At 39.1% G+C, this 21,837-nt stretch overlaps 1 protein-coding gene across 1 annotated transcript in view; it reads left to right on the top strand.

The window, feature by feature from the left end:
* The first annotated feature begins 540 nt into the window (after positions 1 to 540).
* MMP2 (matrix metallopeptidase 2) overlaps positions 541 to 21,837 on the top strand; it is a 31,992-nt gene continuing 10,695 nt past the window's right edge. Inside the window, exons 1-9 of the mRNA XM_050311350.1 lie at positions 541 to 859; positions 4,244 to 4,470; positions 5,875 to 6,023; positions 8,117 to 8,245; positions 9,831 to 10,004; positions 15,474 to 15,647; positions 17,567 to 17,740; positions 18,785 to 18,940; positions 20,673 to 20,826. Coding sequence (XP_050167307.1) covers positions 716 to 859; positions 4,244 to 4,470; positions 5,875 to 6,023; positions 8,117 to 8,245; positions 9,831 to 10,004; positions 15,474 to 15,647; positions 17,567 to 17,740; positions 18,785 to 18,940; positions 20,673 to 20,826 — 1,481 coding nt within the window. The 5' untranslated portion in view covers positions 541 to 715. The remainder of the gene's footprint in view (positions 860 to 4,243; positions 4,471 to 5,874; positions 6,024 to 8,116; positions 8,246 to 9,830; positions 10,005 to 15,473; positions 15,648 to 17,566; positions 17,741 to 18,784; positions 18,941 to 20,672; positions 20,827 to 21,837) is intronic.

Genomic DNA, 21,837 nt, shown 5'->3' with positions numbered 1-21,837 from the left:
TCTTGTTCAGAGCTCTGCATGTTTTGCACAGAGCAGGATGAGCCCTGTGTACACAGCCTGTGTAGCCTCAGCAGGAGTGGGACAAGGAGCCTCCCTCGGCTGCACCAGCCTCAGCAGGGTCTGCCCAAAATCCATAATCAAAATGTTTGCTGTAAGGCACTGTGTGGGAGTGTGACCACACAGGACTAAAGCATAGCATTATGTCTGTGACATAAAAAAATAAGCTAAAAAATAAAAATTCTTAGCCAGGAAAATAATGTTTAGCAATTTCTTTCTCTTTTTGGTTTTTTGTTTTTTTTTTTTTTTCGTTTAAAAATATATGTGGGACTCTGCCTTCAAGATTAAGCCAGATTTTATTTTTTTCCTGCACTCTGGCATAAGTAAACACTTTCATGTATGCAAATGGGGAGAAAATGTGGCCTCTTTCAGCAATAATATGTATCTGCCTGTTGCTACCTTAAAATCACAGCAATCACATCTGGTAACTGCCCTTTTCTCATGTTTCCACTAGTTTTCAGACTTCCTCTTGTGGTAGCTTGAGACTGCGCATCTGGATGTTTTAAACATACAAAGGAATTGCTAGAGCAAGCAAAAGGGAAAAGGGTGCCGAGACTTAAGATGTGCAGATAAGCAACTGGTGCACCGTGCAGCTGAAGTAACAGAGAGACGGCGGGGAAAAGCTTTTTCCAAAGAGGAGAGCACAAGTTTAGGCAGAATGAAGACTCACATTGGCTGTGGCTTCGTTTTTCAAGTACTACTCATCCAAGTATATCTTTTTAACAAAACTATAGCTGCACCCTCACCAATCATCAAGTTTCCTGGAGACAGCACTCCCAAAACAGACAAAGAACTAGCAGTGGTAAGTGTTGGTTTCATCTTTGCTTCAGATTTATATTGTTGTTTCATAAGCAGATGTTTCTTTCTTGTTTCAGCTGAGGCTAAGGAATGATTGTAGCATTCTCTCCCTGGAGTCTCTGGAACTGCTAGCTAGCTAGCAAAGGTATCAGCTTTCAAAAGTTACAACTGGAGCCAAGTAATGTTTCCTCTCTTGAAATTTTTAAAGCCAGCAAAGAAAGTGATTTGTTTTGTTTTCTTTTTCCTTGAGTCTGAACATACAAAATATTTTCATTAAATCACCAATGATCAAAAGATTGCAATGGTAAGAGGGGAGAAGGATAAATAAGAGACATCTAGTTTTTTTACTTAAATCAAGTAGAAGTGAGGGCTGTTGAGACTCCCTTAATGCATGTAGCACAGCTTTCAGAAGTGTATTTTCCAGAGTGTTTACCGTGTGTTGCATAAACACAGCTTTAAGGGACACCACAATTGAAAGCTGGCTCGAATTTCAGAAGCCATTGTGACTAGTTTTGACTTTGAAAAAAAAAAAAATCTCATCAGGGGTTTAAAGAAACATTTTTTTCCCAAATCCTATCTGGAGCAGAAAAAGAGTTTGGATTTCTGTGATATTAGCAAATAATAGCTATAACTCTACAGCATTTTATTCTAACCTTATTTTAGCCCTGTGGACCTTCATAAAAATGACATTGTGGGGAAGTCCATTTAGAGGAAGATTGAGATGGATTATCCTTATTTTAGCATGTAAATTATAGACATTTCTCTTCAGCAGTAAATCCATTTTAAGGAAGATTGAGATAAATTATTCTTATTTTAGGGCACAGAATTTTGAAAGTTGGTCACTTTTCTCTAAGAGTTTGTGTGCATCTTGGGAAAGCTTGCCAGGTTAAAGAAGGTCTGGGGGAGGGTAGAGAGAGAATTTCCAGATGGCAGCTGTGTTGGAAAGTTTAGGAAAAACAAACTGACCCAAAAAGGGCACTCCTCAGTCTTTAACAAAACAAATTCACCCAAGGTTTTGCCTTAGCAGCACAGCAGCCAGGGGATGGGGGTGGGGGGTGGAGGGGGGCAGTGCATTTGGGAGAGGAGTGTGGGGTCCCACGTGTCTAAGAAATTTAATCACTCTTAGATAAACCCTTTTCTTAGACACAGCCAGGCTTTTATTCAATAACAGCAATCCACATCTCCCCTCATCTGTTTCTTTCCAACAACCTATTTATTATGTGTACGCAGAGGAAAATTACAAGTTGGTTTAACTCTGCAGTTCTTCTTTGTCTTTCTTGGAGTATTCTTGGGTAATGCTAACTGGCTGCCTTTCCTCACACCCTCCATCAGAACAGCCCCAACACTCAGCATCAGAACATAAATTGCTGTGCTGCAGCTGGACCCTGTTTCATTAATGGGCTGGATCAAAATTCCAGATCACCACAGCTCCCTGCTGACTCTGGGGAAACTGCATTTCGCAGCCTAGGCCAAGATGTGGTTTACATAGACATTACATTTGCTTCAAGATTCTGTTCTAATAGAACAGCTGGTCATGTTCATTTCTCATCTTCAGTAAAATTCCCATTTCAGAAAATATTCAAAGGGGTTAGCTTTTTATTTAGAATCCTAGCAAGTAAAATTCTTTACCATGCCTCATTTTATTTTTGGTTGTATATCTTGCTCCCAAACCTAAACTGGCAAGAGCAGAGGCCTGGTTCTTCACTAAACTTCAGTTCTGATGTACAGTCTGTATATCATGGTACCTCATGGAGAGATGCAAGCAGAAGCATAAGAAAATCTATCAAACTACACCAAAGTGAAAATTGGGGTAAGAACAGAGCCTCCAAACAGGCTTGTTTGATTATGTTCTAAATGCATTTCACATAGTTTCCACCAGGCCCCATTAACTATGTGTAGACAGCAGCTAAGTGGAAGCAAAGGTGAAACCACTCTGTGTCCTTTACTTGCCAGTGCCACAGTCTCAGCTGGAGAAATACCACATAAGTTACAGAAATCACAAAACCTAGACCCCCTCTGTGCTTAATCACTGTGGACGGAGAATATTCTGAAGGAAATGGTGTAACATTTTGATTAAATCCTTTTCTGAGTAAGCCCTGAACCATTTCCTATGCAGGGCAGATGAGGTTCGCCTGGACTTTGTGAGGAGGGTGGTGAAATTCAGGCTTGACCAACTACAGTCATCAAATATCCTTTGCTTTATTTTGCTGATGTTGTGGTCTTATCCCCAGTCTCCTGGGTGAACTTCAGCAATTAATTAGACACATAAAACAAGATTTCCCTTGGGAATACTCTCTGGCACAAGAACTTAAACGATCAGTCATTTTGTCAGGCTTCTTGTAATCCTCAGTTTGAAAAAGTTCTCTCTCATACTTCCAATATATTTTTGGCAGCTTTACCTTATTTAATTGTTTTCCTACTTGTAGTTAATATTTTGGATACAGTACCTGAAATATGTTTCTTCCTCTGCTGCAGACCATTTTTACCAGAAAGATCAGTAACTTGCAATCTTCTTGTCTAACAGCACCATGGGCAAGGGCATCTCTCAGCTCTGTGCTAAGCTCCCATTTGGGTGGCCTGCACAGCAGTTTGGGAACACCTGCCCTGTGACATGGCTGTGGCTCTTCTTTGACAGCTAAGCATCAAATATCGTAAAATATCATGAACTCATACTTAAGAGAAAGCAAGGAGACTTGGGTGGGTATCATTTTAGGGAAGAGAAGAAAATTATAGGATTTGTCCCATCTTTTTGGCCTCTTATGACAACTGTTTTTTTTAATGAGAGATAATTTTGTGAACTGCCACCATGATTTTATCAGAAACATCAGTCTGGCCATAATGTGCTAGAGCATTCAACAGAGTTTTATGTATGCAGATATTGATTGGCTGCAGTGTCCAAGCAACTGAGATATTACCAAAGACCTTCTTCCTCAGGTCTTTGCAATGTTTGACTCAAAAGCAAACACACATAACATTCAAACAGCTCTGTCCAGTTTGAATAAACAATGGGGTTTTTCACTTGTAAATAATATGGTCTCATTTGTGGAGCTGCTTTGATACCTTGATAAGTTTCTCAATAATCCAGATCCTTCCAAGAAAACATTACACAGAATCCAAAACTGTAAGCAAGTTTAAGCAATTCATTAAGTAAAGGTGATAGCTAATAATGGAAATGATTGCTTAATTAGCAATGTTGTGTGATCAAGGATGCTCTGTGCCAATTAAGGAGATTCTGCTGGTGCCTCGGTTACTAATAATAGTAATTTTGAAAAGAAAACTTGCAAATTACAGATGGAAAGCTAACATCAAATTACAGAATTTATTTGTAATGATTAACTATTTCTTTTATAAATGTTTAAGTCTTTGTTCTGTACTTTTTTTTCCCAAGCAATACCTGAATAAATACTATGGGTGCCCAAAAGACAATTGCAATTTATTTGTCCTGAAAGATACTCTGAAGAAAATGCAGAAGTTTTTTGGGCTGCCTGAAACAGGAGATTTGGATCAGAATACTATCGAGACAATGAAGAAACCCCGCTGTGGTAACCCTGACGTAGCCAATTACAACTTCTTTCCAAGGAAGCCAAAATGGGAAAAGAATCATATAACATACAGGTACTGACTGGTGATGGTGGGTTCTGCTCACAAACAACCACAGTGCTTTCAAGAACCAATCAGACAAGACACTTAGCACTGGAGTAGGTGCTTAGAGGACTAAACAGGATTCCTTGAATGAGAATCCCCTTGTGTTTGGATATCTATGAGTTGCTTTAACAAATATCTCCACCATTGTAATTTTTCAGAAATATTCATCTCATGATCAACTCCACGATTCTGGTTGCAACTAAAGAGAATTGGGGTTTACTCTTTGCTCTGCAGCATGTATCCTAAGGGAGCTGGAGCAGGAGTATCTCATCTGCCCATATGCCCCAGGAGGACCACAGTACTTATTGATTGCAGAGGCCAAATTCTTCTGCATTCAGCAGTCCTTAAAGTGGAGATTTGCAAATTAGTTTTAAAATCAATCAATCATATTGTTTGATATATAGCGACACGAGTTAAAGCAAGCCTGCTGCAATAAGTTTGGCACATTCCAATTTCTTCATCTTCAGCTAGAGAGTGAGGGACCAACACACCTTTAGTTGCAGTCAGAAGTAAAAAAGTCATTACCTTAAGGTGGTCCAAGAAGAAACTTTTAGCACCAATGAGAACAAACAGTGGATTTGTCTTAGTCTGCTGCTCCCTCACAAGTTTTGACCCAAAGCATCCCTCAGGCTGTGACTAACCTAATAAACACTGAAAAAAACCTGTGGTAGCCCTCGCAGCTCCCACTTGCTTATGTGCTTCCTCTGATTCTTCCTCATTCTCCTTAAGCACAAAGTAGTTTCCCTCACTATGCACAGCCCCAGCAGAAATGAATTGGAAACTGGTCTATATAGACCAGTGGGCTATGAAATAAGGCACAAGGAAGTCCAGTTAAAACATATGAAGAAGAAAGCAACGCACTTAAGAGTTTGTCCCTGTCTCACGTCAGGCCTGTGTCTCTCATGTGCTTTTCCCTCCTACTTCCCCATCCATCCCACTGCCAACAGAACCAACACACTGGTAATGGGTCAGCATCCAACAGGGATGAAACAACACACAGTTAGTGACAAAGAGGAGGGAGCAGGGCGGCTTTTCTGAGCAAAACCATCCACTCTTCAAACTTTGAGAATGTTATTAACCTCCTTTTCTGGTCTCAGTGCTGATGCAAAACCCAGAATGTTTTGTGCGAGGCTTGCTGCCAAGCAGGCTTCACAGCCTCTGGATATATAATTTTCTTCTTGCTGCTATATCAATTCCAAAATAAAATAAATAATAAGACCCACAACTAAACACCTCTCTAATCCCAAGGAAGGTGTTTAGATTTCATGTGCAGCAGGGTTACCTCTTAAATGGTTCACCTCTGAATATACTCAGCACGTAAACAACTAACAAAAGGAGTAGGTTTGTGTGTTAATTAACTCTTTTACCTCTAAGGATTATAGGCTATACCCCGGATTTGGATCCTGAGACAGTAGATGATGCCTTTGCTCGAGCCTTTCAAGTCTGGAGTGATGTCACACCGCTAAGATTTAACCGAATACACGATGGAGAAGCTGACATTATGATTAATTTCGGCCGATGGGGTATATTTTTCTATTTCTACACATGTTTTTGGTTTTGTTCCTTTCATTAATCCTCAGTATTGGGATGATCCACCCTCAACGAGCAGCACCCATGAGCCCTTCTGGCAAACCTTGTCCTTGTTTGCACTTGACTTATACAAGCTAAGACCTAATGTCACTAAGATTTTTTTTTCTTTCTTATACATGAGAGAGAGAGAAGTATTTATACGATATCCTTATACTATATTTAACTTTCCAAAAGAGAATTGCTAAGGGCAACACTTTATTTTTAAATTTACAAATCAGTAATGGAACTGAGAAATATTGGTACAGAGCTTCAGATGATGCGAGCTGGCTTCCTGCCACGGAAGAGAATGGAATGCCATCATACCATTTATTTATAGCTCTGTATGCTGTTTTCCATTGATAGTGGTAAAGGCTATTGAGGCTTAAAAATGGATTTGTGGGTTTCAATTTTGACTCTGTAGCTGGTTTCCATTCTTTAGGATAGCAGAATGAAGGCTTTCAATGTGTTCTTTGGTCTTGAGGAATTTAAAAACATGAATCATAAGCTGAATTATGGTTCGAGTCCAGTTGATTATAGGTGACTTGATTCATTTTCATTGTACATGCCTTCTTAATTAATTTTGGTTTCCTCTGAAAGAACGTTTATAGCTTTTCCATGTAAACACAGAATTTTAACTTCTTCTAGACAGTCACAGAATTTTTAATATTAATGAAGATGCTTGTATAGCCAATCACTTGGGAGGTAGACTTTGGAAGTGAAGTGAACAGTTCAAAGAATAACTGAGCTCTTTGTACAAGCCTTCATTTCAAGGTGGTTTTCTTTGCTTTAGCTACTGATGAGTTGACCTCAAAAGCTTCAGAGATTCTGTACACTCAGAACTTCAGATCCTCATCCAGGCCAGCTTGGTTCACAAAAAAAAAAAAAAAGTCTCATAAAGGCATAAGTGTTTCTGCTGTTTTTAGAACTGGTTATAGTCAGCTCAGACACTGTGGGCAAAGAGCTCCTTCCACATTCAGTCATTCTTATCACTTTACTGCATGTCACATCCACAGGAGCTGAGACATCCACAAGTTTGTTTGATTTTTACCCTTTCTCTTAAGCAAAGAATCTACTTTGAAATAAATGAGAGTAAAGCATGTCACATGTGTTAAAATCTTCTCCTTGACAAGTGACACTAGTCTCCTGAAATGAATGAACTGAACTAGTATTGAGAGTGACACCAGCCTGAAATCAGTGTAACAGAGAAGAGAATCAGGCCTGTGTATTTAGGGCTCCTGTTAAATGGCAAGACATCAGACCAAAAGGCCAGAAATGATGCAACTAGAGTTGCTGGCAGCCAGCTTTGATGCACAGGTCAGTGTGGTGGGAAAGCTATGAATACCAGGGCTATGCCCGTGCCAGCCTGCCTTACCCACATGTGGTGTACTTCCAAGAAAAGCCTACAGTGTAATAACAGCAGAGCTGCTTAACCTGCTGCTGCCCTGTGAGCTGCCTGAGCCTCAGGCTGGCTGATGTGGAGGAGGAATAGGCTCCTTCAGCACTCAGAGCAGCAAGATCAAGCTTTCCAGCGGCTCACTGCTGACACAGTCAGCTTTGCTTTCCTGCTTGAAGGAGCGAGTATCCTGCACAAAGAAAAGAGTAGCCTGCAAAATTAAATCTGCCTTTACTTTCCAATCTCTGTGTTGGACACTGATACAAATTACCTGAAAATGTCCCTCATCTGCAATGTTTATTTTACAGCTTCCTATCAGTCTCCACTGAGAAGTAGCAGTGTATGCAGTCATACATATAATGTACAACACTTTGCTGTTCTTCACAGTCTTTTTTTCCTTTCCACAATACTTATGAGATATAAAATAACATGCTGTGACAACTGCAGTACTGACACTTAACGTTCCTTGTAAGAACTGGCTGCTTCTCTTCTGGTTCAGTCTTGCCAGCACAACCCAAACCAATAAACCCCCTCACTAGAGTATTCTGCTGCTGTCTAGAATAGGGAAGTACACATGACAATCATCATTCACATTGAATCTGACAGAGCTGAGGTCATTAGCAACTGCTTTATTTTGTCTGCTTCCTCCTGCAGAACATGGTGATGGCTATCCCTTTGATGGCAAAGATGGTCTCCTGGCTCATGCCTTTGCACCGGGGCCAGGAATTGGAGGAGACTCCCATTTTGATGATGATGAACTGTGGACTCTGGGAGAGGGACAAGGTACCAGACTTTTTAGTGTTTCAGAACATATGGCCTGCTGGCTGCTGTATTTTAATGCTGTTTCATGGCACTGCACTAAATATTTTCATTGTCTGTCAGCAAATATTAGGAGGTGAAAAATCATTTATATGATTTAAATTGTTCTCTAAAACAATTCTATCTAATTCCTTAATAAACGTCACGTAGGATTTCCCTTTCTGTTCCTCTACTGCTGCCTCATGACAAACTGAATTAACAATTGGTCTGATGCTGCATAACCTTCACAAACTGTTGTAAAAGTACAAAGCCATAACTATATTTTTGAATGTTTCAGTTCTCAGGCATTCAAACTACACCACCTTTTACATAATTTGTAAGAGGCAGACTGGTCAATGTTTTTCTGCTGACATACCCTTTTTAATCGTATTTAAGCTGTGGCTCCAGTTGTTAAAAGTAGAACCATCCACCTGAGCAAGTTTTTACATACTCATGGTATCTTAAAAAACAACTGGAATATAAATCACTCATGCTGAAGACTGAAACAAAATTGACATCAAACAGTGGATTAAGATCACCTCCAAGAACCTTTAACAGACAGTTCACACACCTTTTAGAAGAAACCACTGAAGTCCAGATTATATCACCTGAACTAGACAAACAAGACCAAGTAGCAGTAGTTTGGAACCTGTTTTTTCTGGTTGAACTTTCCCCCAACCATATACTACTAATTATAATTCTTGTACTGTAAAATAATTTGGAACATTTAGAATAAGAGTGAAAACTCATGTTTGTCTTTCATTTCAAGTTCTAGTTTTCTCATCTGTCCTCCCATGAAAAAAATAATTGAACTTTAATAACAAAATAGTGATCTTCCTTCTCTTGGGCTTTCTTTTACCTTTAGCAGAACCACTGGTAAGTAACTGTACTACCTGGACTGGATCCCTGCCTCAGAGACAGAAGGAAATTCTTTTCCATATAAGTGAAAATACGACACAAGCAACCAGTTAGCTACTGTCATTAAAAGAAATGCTATAGATAAGTGAATTATCTATGCATTAATATATATATTACAGCACCAACACTGTAGCCATAAGACCACATGTGATAAACTGTAATAAACCCCAGGATCTGAGTGCGTTTCCACCCTGTCCCCCTGTGCCACAGCAGATCTCATTCAAGTCACACTGGAAATACCCAAGTGGTTTATGAGGCACAAGGCACTTTGAGCTCATGTTCAGCTGCTGCCTGGAACCTTTGAAACTATACTGAACATTTCAGTCTATATTACCAATGAAGCTAAATTACTAAATGTATTAACAGCATGTTTATAATTTTGCCTTGCCATGGTAACAACATATATATTTTTCCGGGCTGATTCTAGCACTTCACCATGAGTAATATCCGTGTAATTCTTTTAAAATTGCCAGTTATTATTTCAGCTATGATGATCATGCCAATAGAGAGACCAGCAGCATATTGAATTTCAAAGTGGAAATTCAGACTGCATTTCTCTATCAGTATCTTCCAGGAAAAGAAGATGTCCAGAAACTGTATTTTTTGTATTGGTTGGTGGCTAATTTCACCACTGCATTTGTTCTCTTTATAGTGGTTAGAGTGAAGTATGGAAATGCAGATGGTGAATACTGCAAATTTCCCTTCTGGTTCAATGGCAAGGAATACAACAGCTGCACTGATGCAGGACGCAACGATGGATTCCTCTGGTGTTCCACAACCAAAGACTTTGATGCAGATGGCAAATATGGCTTCTGTCCCCATGAGTGTAAGTAAATCAATGTTTCTGTGTTCTTTTCCTGGTAGACTTTCCCCTTCTTATTTGTTCATCCACTTCTCATACTTTTCCCACTTCTTTTCTGGTAGATTTAAATTTACAGCTTTACAGTTTGTGGTTATCTCTAAGCAGACAAAACTCGTTTCACTCTCCCTCAGTGTAGAAGAGTTTGTAACTGATGAAGAAGCAAGCCAAGGTCCTTCTCTGAACACACAAACATATTGAATGTGTGCCTGAAGCAATGTCAGCCCATATATACATCAAAGACACTCCAGGTTGAGTTTTACCATCAAGGAAAGACCTTTTTGGATTAAGCCGAATTTGGAGATGGAGCACACTAAATGACAGAAATGTCTCCCTAACTTTCAGGCCATTCCACAAACAATTGAAATTGCATCTACTGCAATAGGAGTAGCTGAAATAAATGAGCCATTAAGGATGAAACCCATTAAGTCCAACCTCCATGGCTTTGCAATTTTACCAACTGGTGGCCCAGGTTATATAAGAGACCTTGTAGAGCAACATGACTCTATTATTGTCACAAATCACCTTTAAATGATCTCACACTGTTTTTCAAAATGAAAATTACTGACTTTCAGGCTAACATCTATACCAGTACAAATTTATTTATATGTCGGTACCTTGCAAATTGCTAGCCAGAAGAGCACTCACAGTTTTAGACTTCAGGAGGTTTTTTTTAATGCAGTTCTTAAGACTCCTCCTCATGAAGCAGGGCCAACAGCCCACTTTAGATACGGGAATTTACGTCTTTCAGAAACCATAACACTGTATCAGTATCCATATAAAACTGTTAAGAGAGTATACAAAAGCTACAACTGTACTTAATTTCTAACTTTTTGGAATGTGAACAGAATTCTCTGTTTCACAAGCAAACGATTTCATATTTGGAAACACTCATTTAAAGATTGGACAAAGTGTATAATGCCTTCATGTAGCCAACACTTTTTAAAATTATACACAAGTTTATTATTATCTTTCGAATGAAATTATGACAATGTGTTTCCTGTTAAACAACTGGAGCACATTTTTCTGTGCTTGAAAATCTTGATGAGTCTTTACATCTTGAAAATATAATATTTTAGAGAATTTATTAGTATGAATTTCATCTCCTGTACATCACACAGCAGGAAACCTTTAGAGAAGCAATTAAGTATAACTGGTTGTAGCCTACTGAGCAAATTTATCAGCAGTGAGAAGAGTAGAGAAGGTAAGGTGTTTTTAGCCACTTGTTCCATCTCCTCTTTGCCAGTTCCTGACACATATATTAACAGACATTCCCAGTACTGCAGTTTCCCACATTCATTTATTTCCCTTTGTACTGCTGTTAGCTTTGGGCAGCAGGGAATGTTTCATCTTTTGCCTTACATATCAAGCAATGGATCCACAGGCTCACTAAAACTCCTGCCTACTACTGCTGGATCATAACAAATAAGAAGACAGTTATGAAAGAGAACAAAGCAGAAAGCAGTGGTGCTTTTTTCAGACTTGTGCTGATCCTACTTGAAACAATAGTACCAAACTTACCTACAGTGTTATGGCTACAAGCAATTTGTACAAGGAAAGAGAAGGGAGATTGCTGGAAGAAAATTAGTGATGCTTAGGATGCAAAGCCAACAAAACATCTTCAGGGGTTTGTGAGCCCAGGAATGCACAAGCACAGCCCAACATGAAAAAGTTCAGGTGCCCTGTCTCCCAAACTCCTCCTGTAGTATTGCAGCCAAACACTAAATGGATTCCTGCTTGACAGATTTGGGGGCTTTTTCAAGCTCATTTGCAAGACCTTACAGTTTCCAATATAAGATTACAGATTTTCTGCATCAAGATGCTAGTGGTTTCCAAAGATAATCTGTTGTAGAACATGTCAGTCTTCTATCCCTAATGTGCTAAAAAATTATTCTTCAATTTCCCAACTCCTAATTGCCTGTCATAGATCACATCTAGAGCTGGGATCTACCATGGTGACAGCTTTTTATACAACTACAGAGGATGAACAAGCAGGAGCATGAACTTTTAACAGACATCAGTTAATTAAAATAAAAAGTTATCATTTAGTTGCATGACTTTCAGAAGTCGCTTCTTTAGCCTAAGATTTACTTCAGCAGACTATATGTATGCATACGCACATACCTTCACAATCTTTTTGTCCTGAGGCTTTGCTATCTCCATTTTCCACTTTCCCCAAATCTTATCTTCCTCAGATTAATCCTTTCAGCCAGAAAATAGAAAAATTTGGCTTATTTCTTTAAAATACTCCAAATACTCAGATACCATCAGAGCAAAGCCCAGATTACAGGTAACTGGACAAATGGAGATCCACACACCCTAAATGATACATTTGTAAAATCCTAAAGTCATACAAGGTTGAACACATGAGCAGTGAAGCACTGTCAGGGAGAGTTGGTTCTGAAAGTGAAGCTCCTGGATATGCTTGTGTCAAGGTTTCTGAAACAGAACAGAAGGAACAGCCTTTTGTTTCTGATGTAATTGTTTTGCAAGAACCATGAACAGTTATTCACAGATGGTTCTTATTAGATCCAGAGTGGCATTGTTCACTCATTATTCCAAGTTACCATTTGCTAAACCACAGCTAATAAATTCAGATAGAGGATGATTTACATCAGAGTCTGTGTTGGGGGCAGCATTCCTAATTATTGGTCTTTGTTCCTGTCGTGTTTAACTCACTGAAGTTAGTTTCAATTCTTCTCATTATAGAGCCATGGTGCATGGAAACATTTTTAAAGGTATGGCACTGCACCAGCCTTTTCTAAAGTTAATCCCAGATCAGTACCCTAATTTTGTAAACTGATTCAAATATGGTTTGTGAAAGCAGAAGTAGAACAGAAAGGTACTACACAAATCCTTTGCAGAGCTGCCGAACCTCCCCTTTGCCACATGGGATCAAGGGATCTTGAATCTCTCTCTTTACACAACTCTACTGACACTAAAAGCAGTTTAGGCTCCCAGCTTTGGTTCTCCAATATATAACATTGCTGAAATCTGTTCTCTGCCTGTAGACCCCTCCCATCAGTCACAGTTCTCAGAGGCTGCTGCCCTCCTGCTCTCCCAGGCAGAACCCTCATGAAGCTGCACTACCTCCACCTTGGACCTGTGCCACAGGGGTTTTAGCAGCCTTCCAGACTGAGGTTTCCTGTCATCACAACTGGTGGATTTTTCTAGGAAGAACTAACAGTGAAGCTCACAGATTAGTAATGCCCAGTCTGAATCTGCTCTCACACCAATGTATCTTCAAGTTTTAAATTGCTGAGCTTGCTATGAGACAAAACAAGAGCCAGGCCCGTTAAGATCCCCTTACACATAAGTTGGGCTTTTGTTTTGGGGAAACTGACCCAGTCTCTATCTTTAACTTCCATTTATATTATAGCAATTTTATAGTTAAGGCAGGAGGGCAGGGGGATTGAAAACTTAATAAACCATTGTTGTTACTGTCACATGATGTTGCTTCAAGCAAAAAGAAAAGCTGCATTTTGACTGTGACTCAGAAAGGCTGCATGCAAAGCAGTAAGAGACTGACTTTCCATATGGTTTTTGCAACTTAGCCACATGTAAACCGACATAAAAAAAGGCTATTAAAATGCAGAGTTTGCCAGACCTAGAGCTGGAAGCAGCTCATGTGGTAAATGAGTCATCTAAACAACTCAGTTTAATTTTTCCCTCCAATTCTATCATTTCTTTATTAAAAAAAATAAAGTCTTTCTCCAATCACAATAACCACAGTCCTAGTTAATGCACCTTTCTGAACTTAGTACAGCATCTGAGATAAACACAAGCATTTGCTGCTTGTTCTTTTGGGGAGGCACAGTGTGTGTTGCAGTTCCCTTTGCCTGGAGACAGGACCTCTGAGTGGCTGTTTCTATGCCCAGGATGCAGAAGGATAGAAACACCCTCTCAGGCAGACCAGAAATTCAGTGAGCTCATATATGTGAGCCAGGACTGCAAAACTCCAAGCCCTCTCATTAGTGGGACTGGAACTTACTTCAGTAACTTACTGGTTCATGTCCCTGATGCTGTGGCCAATTACGAGTTTAAGTGGAAAAGGCAAAATGAGCCATCTGTGTCACAATACCCCATTGTTAGAACCCTTCCCAGTCACCCTTAGGGCAGAAAAAGTCTGAATATTTTAGTTACTGCTACTCTAAGAAGTGAAGCACACCCATAAGTAATGTCACTTCCCACTGATGTATCTGACTAAGCAAAGGTAAACCCCCTCAAATCCTACACAAAGACACTGAGGTTGGTTAGTCATCAAAAATGACAAAGTTAGAAGTAACCTGTAAGCCTTCCCACATACATATTTGTAGCTTTAAACTGGGTGAGAAAGAGGGATAAAAGTGCCCTTGGGCACCTCAAAAAAGGCCAAATGATGCATGTTTTACACTGGGAATTCAAACATTCTTAAATCTCAAAGGGAATTAGCACATGGTTGCATGAAGGATTTTTTGTCTCTGTTCAGTGCAAGGCCTAGAGCAATTTGCTGCCTTCACAGTTTCTCCTCACCAGGACATGGCACTCACTGTCCTGCTATTGTGGATTCCCACAGATAGAGCAGTCAGGAGAAGACACAGGCAGATTCCCAAGATCTCAGATGCTCCAAGCCACCTGTATTTTCATGGAATTCAATTTGGGCATACATTTTTTTTTAGTATCAGCATGTGAGATTGTATCTGTCTTCCTCTAGATATTCCAGAAATCTAAAATCTACTCAAATCCTAAAAGAAATTCCAGAATCCTTGAGTCGATTTAATCTGTATCTTTCATCCATAAGAGACTTCTGCTTCTCAGAGTTGAGCCACGGGTCCTGGTTTGTGCATACGGACAATATAAGACTAATACACAACTTTCAGGAACACTGACCAAGCAAAAGACAGCAGGAGCCTCCAGTGTTCAGCTTTGCTGGAGCAGCTTATTTGTCCTCTCTTGCTTATCTATTGAGTGCCTAAGCCCAGCTGGGGGGATTCTCAGAAATGAGATGCAAACCTAGAGGAAGAGCCTACAGGTTACTATCCAACTTCACTGTATGCCGGCATTTTAGAGAAACTCTGTCCAAAGTCTCCCATTCTAGGTAACATCTTTGACACAAGCTAAATGAGTCAGCAGAGGATTAAGGAACATGAGTAATTTTCTCAGAATCCTCTTTCTAAATGTTAAGTATCAATTTTGTGTTATGGGGCAGACTACAAAGGATATGCACAAAACCACATTCAAACAGCTTGGTCGAATTTTCTTCATTCCCAATTCACTTATAGAGGTCACTCAATCATTCTTTTCTATACACCTGTGAGACTGTACTGCATGAACTTCACCACAGATGATGCCTATCTAAACTCTGTCTGGACCTTCACACACTGCCATTGGCACACTGTGATTCCTTGTTGATGCTGAGCCTTGTGTGTTGACATTTTCCTCTCATTCTCCCTCCAGCACTTTTTACGATGGGCGGCAACGGTGACGGACAGCCCTGCAAATTTCCCTTTAAGTTTCAAGGCCAATCCTATGACCAGTGCACAACAGAAGGCAGGACAGATGGATATCGATGGTGTGGAACCACTGAAGACTATGATAGGGATAAGAAATATGGATTCTGTCCAGAGACTGGTACGAGGAACGTTGCCTGCATAACGCAGTCTAATTTGTCATTGTTTTAAGTAACAAGTCTCCTTTTGTACACCTTTACCAGAGTACACAAAAGTTGATGAGTTAGACCCAATTTCAACAAAGGTGGCCAAGGAAGTCACAGGAACAGGAGCAATCTGTATGTCATAGCACACCAGGTTTGTCAGGGATACACAAATGTCATAGAACTGGCTACATGGCTACCACTGCAGGATAATTACAAGCAGATTACAATTTGTTAATGGCCCTGGAAGAGAATTCTCATGTGACAGAAGAAAGCATGAATAATATTTTAGCTTAATACATTTACACTTGAAAAAAAAAAAAAATCCTGTTTAGTATGTTAAGCTTGTGTTAATAGATCTTTTCAGCAATTCAAAAGAACTAAGTGAAATGGTTTATCCAAGAAAATAGATTTCAGCTTTCTTCACAATTTCTTGTACTTTTTGAGTTTTACCATATAAAGGAACAAAAATTAATTTATAGCCTTGTAATGTTTGGCAGGTGTTCAATTTTAGGATACAGATTAGAGCCATAAGCATTGAGACTAAGTTAGCTATGGCAGTTCTAAAGTCTCTGGTTTTTAACAGAGCCAAGAGGAAGCTGCAGTCACCCTGTAGCCCCCTGAAGCTACATTCCAACCCATATGCATCCTGCTTTTTGATTTTTTTGAAGTCTTTTGAAAATGGCCTGACTATTTGCAGGAGAAATTTGATGCTCTGGTATTTGGCTTCCTGTTACCTTTGATAACCAGGTGTAGCACTTCAATTTTCCATTACAGTTTAAAATAATAATAAAAAGAAAGGATCAAATTCATTATAATGTGCTGCACAATTAGAAAGAGAAAATTCTAAAGGATTTTTCAACAGACAAAAGAAGCCAATATATCTGGAATCAGTGTATTCAAAATCCTAGGTAACACAGTCTCTATCACTGGAACCAAAAAATACATTTAGTTTAAGCTTTATTTTTTTTTCAGCACAAAAGGCTATTGCTTCAGGTAGCTGTGATTTTTTTTTACTTTAAAGCTTACTAATATGTCATAATGAAAGATAAATAAATATTATTAAATAATTAGGGTCACAACCAGCTTCCTATTGCTCTCATGGACCTTCCCAGAAGATAGACCATAATTTGAAAGGAATTGTAATTGCCAGTTAGGAGTGTAAATTAATTTAAAGGAGTTTTATATTCTTTTCATATCCTCTTTATGATACCTACTTTAAACTGTTATTTTACATATAGTTACACCCTCTTCCCTCCACAAAAACTTGCACATCCATATAAAAATGTTATTTCTTATCTCTTACTGTCATATGCTACATAGATGAGAACACAGTTATGGGAAAAATTTTCAAGTTGTTTTTGCAAAAATACTGGTTAAAAAAAAGTTATCCACATTTAATATATCCTTTCCTCTAGAAAATGTTTAAAATCATATGGTTTTAAAATGTACTCTGCTGTCGCGATATAGAAAGCTTATTCATCAGTGGGAGGCCCACTAGCCAGGTGGCCACTCCATAGCTCTTTGTGACACTAATCCTACCTTCCACCTATCTAACACACCTTTTAAAATATCAATAGCAAAGACCATCAAAAGATACTTGTCAGTCAATCACCTTCCACAATACACTGCTAGCTGCTGCTGTCTCAGAGCTGTGAACATGAGTCTGGGGCTTGCTTTTACTGCCACCAAAACTATTGACAAGTTCATTGCAATCACAGTGCTTAGACACTTTCATTCTCCGTCAGACAATTTTCAAATATTACTTTTAATCTCACTCTTCATATTCTTCAAAGGACTGCAGTTTTCCTGCTTGCTTTCTGGTTTTAGTGTGTAGTGTAAGAGAAGACACACAAGGGATTCCCTTCTCACCGCCTTTTCCTGTTGTTTTCCACAGCCATGTCAACAGTTGGCGGAAATTCAGAGGGATCTCCTTGTGTATTCCCCTTCATCTTCCTTGGGAACAAATATGACTCCTGTACGAGTGCAGGGCGCAACGATGGCAAGCTCTGGTGCGCTTCCACCAGCAGCTACGACGACGACCGCAAGTGGGGCTTTTGTCCGGACCAAGGTAATGCAGTTTGTCAGAGCAGCAAACCGCAACCGAGCAGCAACCACAGTGGTGGCATCACCCCTCCTCCCCAACCCAAAATCCCAGACAAACCCCTGCATTTAAACGTGAGAGTGCAGCTAAAGAGCCAGTCCCAGAGCTCACCCGCGTGAAATAAACAGATTTTCTAAGGTTATAATGATGAAGTGTCTTTCCAAAATATAAACCAACCAAATAAATAAATAAATAGATGGATATTTTTCTCCCCATCAATTTTTCCTTCCAAGGCTAAAAGCCACTATTTCACTAGTATGCAATAATTATACAATGATATTGGTCAAAACAGGAACAAATGCTAAATCTAAAAAGTCAATACATTTGTGACTGGTATCACCAAGGATGAAAAACACGTTTAAAAAATGAGACAGTATAAAGTTTATATGGTGGCATTATTTTGGTTAATATTTGTCCTTATTTCTAACATGGGTAAAATTAAGTTTGGCAAAAGGTTTTTTCCATATTTACAAATAAATGTTGGGTTCAGGTTTTTATTTTAGGAAGAAAAAATGCCAAATTTCAGGTACTGTTTGGGAATAATTAATAAAAGATAATTATTATTTTTAACCTAACGATACTTGGTACATCAGTACTGATTCAGACTTATACATCTGTTTATCACTTACAAGCCATTTCATGGTTAAAGAAAGATTTCATATTTAGGTTGCAAGTTTAATTCTTCGATGCTTAAAAAAAAAGTTTGATGTTATTTGCTACACTCCTTTTTTTTACAGAAGTATTAAGACAGTGGTCAGAGTCACTTGCATGGGAAACAGCAGCAAATATCATCTACAAAAAAGGTTTTAAAATCTCTCCAAGGAAATGTAATTACTGGAAATATGTGTGGCATTCACCATTGCAGGCTTTAAATACTAATTATTACACTTACTATTGAGAGATTTTTTTGATGGGCAGCCAGGAAAATAAAATTGTAAGACTCTGAATAATCTGTGTGATACAATTCTATTTACGTGAATACAGCTAACACTATCTTACTGTGTTATACAGGATACAGTCTCTTCTTGGTTGCTGCCCATGAATTTGGCCATGCCATGGGATTAGAGCACTCTGAAGATCCTGGAGCTCTTATGGCCCCCATCTACACCTACACCAAGAACTTCCGACTCTCCCAGGATGACATTAAAGGGATCCAGGAACTATATGGTAAAGCCCTCCCTCATTAGCAGAACTCATTAGAAAAGCATGCAGCACAGGTTCCAATTTGGGACTTAGAATTTGCAGTAAATTACAAACTGCACAAACCCATCAATGCCAAAAGCGCTCTCTGTTCCTTTCTCCCTGCTTTTTTCATGTTAATACCAGGGCTTCTACTCCAATCAAATATCACAACTGGAGGATGGGGGATCACTAAATTTAGTGAGTGAGAAGGAGCTCCAAAATTCCCCATAACCAAATCTTTATATGGAAATTTCTAGTGCCTTTACTGGGTCAATGAAATGCCATGTTTGTCTCTAGCTTGAAACACCTCACGTGGGTGGGGTTGGACGTTACTTTCTACAACACTCTGAGCTTCCCAGATAGCAACTCCCTGTAATAGGGCAAGGACATTGCTTCCTGTGTCCCAGCTTGGAGACATTCACATTGTCTTCCCACAGCAATTCAATCTGTACCATCACAATAATGTGCAGAAAGTGTGTGGGAGCTGGAACTTCAACATAAATGTATTTGTCAAGCTCCTGGAGAAAAAGTGGATTTAAGTATTTTTACATTGCTACATCTTTAAAATTTAATTTCTCCACAGATATTATTAGTAAAACGCATAAGTATTATTATGATTAAAATTCCTTGCATGTAAATGTTTTCCACCATGGAGAGGTACAAGTATACTACAGTCAATTAAGCAGTCATTGCTATATACTGTTTCTCTTTCTGTGTTTTTCATTTTTCTACAGAGAGATCTTCCTAACTGGGACTAGATTCTAGAGTATTCAACACTTTGGAAATTTTAATAAGAGTATACCAAAATTATTATCACCTGAGACAAAAATCTGATTTGAATCTTCATTTTTCCCTGTTCTTAGCTGCTTTAATTAAGAATGGGAATTGAGATGTGGTCAAGGTTAAGTGAGTTTTCTAAGCTCACACCATGTATCTTTGATAAGAGTTAAGAATTTAACCCAGTTGTCTCAAGGCATTCTTCAAGACCTGGGACAAAACTGTCTTTCTTTCTTCTTTATAACTGATACAACCCATTACAAACCACTTTATATATAAACCAGGTATTTAAAAAACATTTGTTTTCTCTCCTTATTAGTATTATTACAAATCATCTACAGTCCATTTTTTTCCTACAATAAACCAACCTGACTTCTAAGAGAAAAAGCAAATGCATTGTATGGCAATACAGCAGAAGCCAGATAATAAAACAAACTAAACCAGATGGAAAAGTTCATGTTCTGAAAAACACATTCTGATTATTGGTGAGAGCAGAAAGATTACACTAATGGCTCAAAATGCATCTTTGCAACAAGGAAAATATAGGCACTTCTTTAAAAAAGAAAAATCCTCTTTGACAACTCTCAGCAGAATTGCAGATAATTCTGAGTAGAAGGACTTTACAATTTTTATTTTGCTGGCTTCTAAAAGGAAGAGAAATGTATTTCAGTGTTAAATTCTGAACTCAGTGTAGTCACTTCTGAATATCTCTCAGGTTAAATAGGCAGCTCAACACAGATAGACACACACAGGCACAAAGCCAAGGCTTCCTTAGCTCTACTCAACCATCCTCCTCCTGAAAAGATTTTATTGTAAGTTTTTCCTCCTTCAAGCACTGCCTCCAAATGATTCCCCTGCTAGAAGTCACGGCAGTTCATGTTCTCAATGTAACCCAAGCAGCACTATCTCACTGTAACAATATCTGTGTTCACCACCACAGAAGTGTCACCTGATGTTGAACCCGGACCAGGGCCAGGACCAGGACCAGGCCCACGTCCAACCCTTGGACCTGTCACTCCAGAGCTCTGCAAGCACGACATTGTATTTGATGGAGTCGCACAAATTAGAGGAGAAATATTTTTCTTCAAAGACAGGTAAGTGAGATACATTGCTTACCAATAGGGTCTCAAGTGGAGGAATCTGTGAGACATAGTCATCAAAATCTAGAAATTTATTATCAGATAAAGTATCTGCCCTTGGTTTTGTGTGTTCAGAGACGGCAAAGCGTCCTAACCAACTCCTAAGGGAAGCGAATGGCAAATTCTGCGTTTATGGGTATATTATTTCACCTTCTTTGCCACAAGGGTACACTGCTGGCTCAGGGCCAACTTGGTTTTGACCAGGACTTCTAGGTCCATTTTCACAAAGCTGCTCTCCAGCCTGTTGGCCCCCAGTGTGTGCTGGTGTTTGGAGCTGCTCCTTCCCGGGTGCAGGACCTCAAACTGTCTGTTGCTGATCTGTATGAGGTTCCTGTCACCTCATAGGTGAGATGATTATGTCATAAATTCACCTTTTCTTAGAGATACTCTCAAGCTTACTTAAGAGTCTGAATTTTCAACTTCAGTAATTATTTTCAGCAGTTTTGCGACATCTTAATTTCTGGTTTCTGTCCTACACTGGGACTGTGAACATCAAAATGCTGCGACAACTGGGCTGGTGATAGTTCTAGCTAAAATCAGGACAAGGAAACTTCACAAACATTAAAAAAAAAAAAAAATAAAGAGGGGAGCAGGGGGGAAGAAGGCCCATTCTCCCATTTTCTGCCCGATTTTACAAATTGGAGAGCAAAAATTAACCCTGGTGTCACCTCTGCTGTCCTGTGAAATCACATGAGGGTTGCTCAAAACAGTCAAGTAGTTGTGAGAAACATCCAAACTCCAAAATTAATTATAATTCAGCAATAGAAATCCCATCTTTTTTGGGGGAGTAGAGCTCTGGAGGCATTATTATTCCTGATTTCACTTAATATAGTCTGGAGAGAGGTTTCAAATCTGATTACAGAAAAATTTCCAATCTCAACTTCTAAAAATACTCCTCAAAAAAAAGGAGTTCACCCAAAGCTAGTGGCAATATTCTCAAATGCCTGTTTCACAATGGAGGCACTG

Source organism: Myiozetetes cayanensis, unplaced genomic scaffold (assembly GCF_022539395.1).
Source record: "Myiozetetes cayanensis isolate MyiCay16 unplaced genomic scaffold, myiCay2020 scf16, whole genome shotgun sequence".
NCBI classification, from domain to species: Eukaryota; Metazoa; Chordata; class Aves; order Passeriformes; family Tyrannidae; genus Myiozetetes; species Myiozetetes cayanensis.
This window is presented reverse-complemented; position numbering and strand designations above follow the sequence as displayed.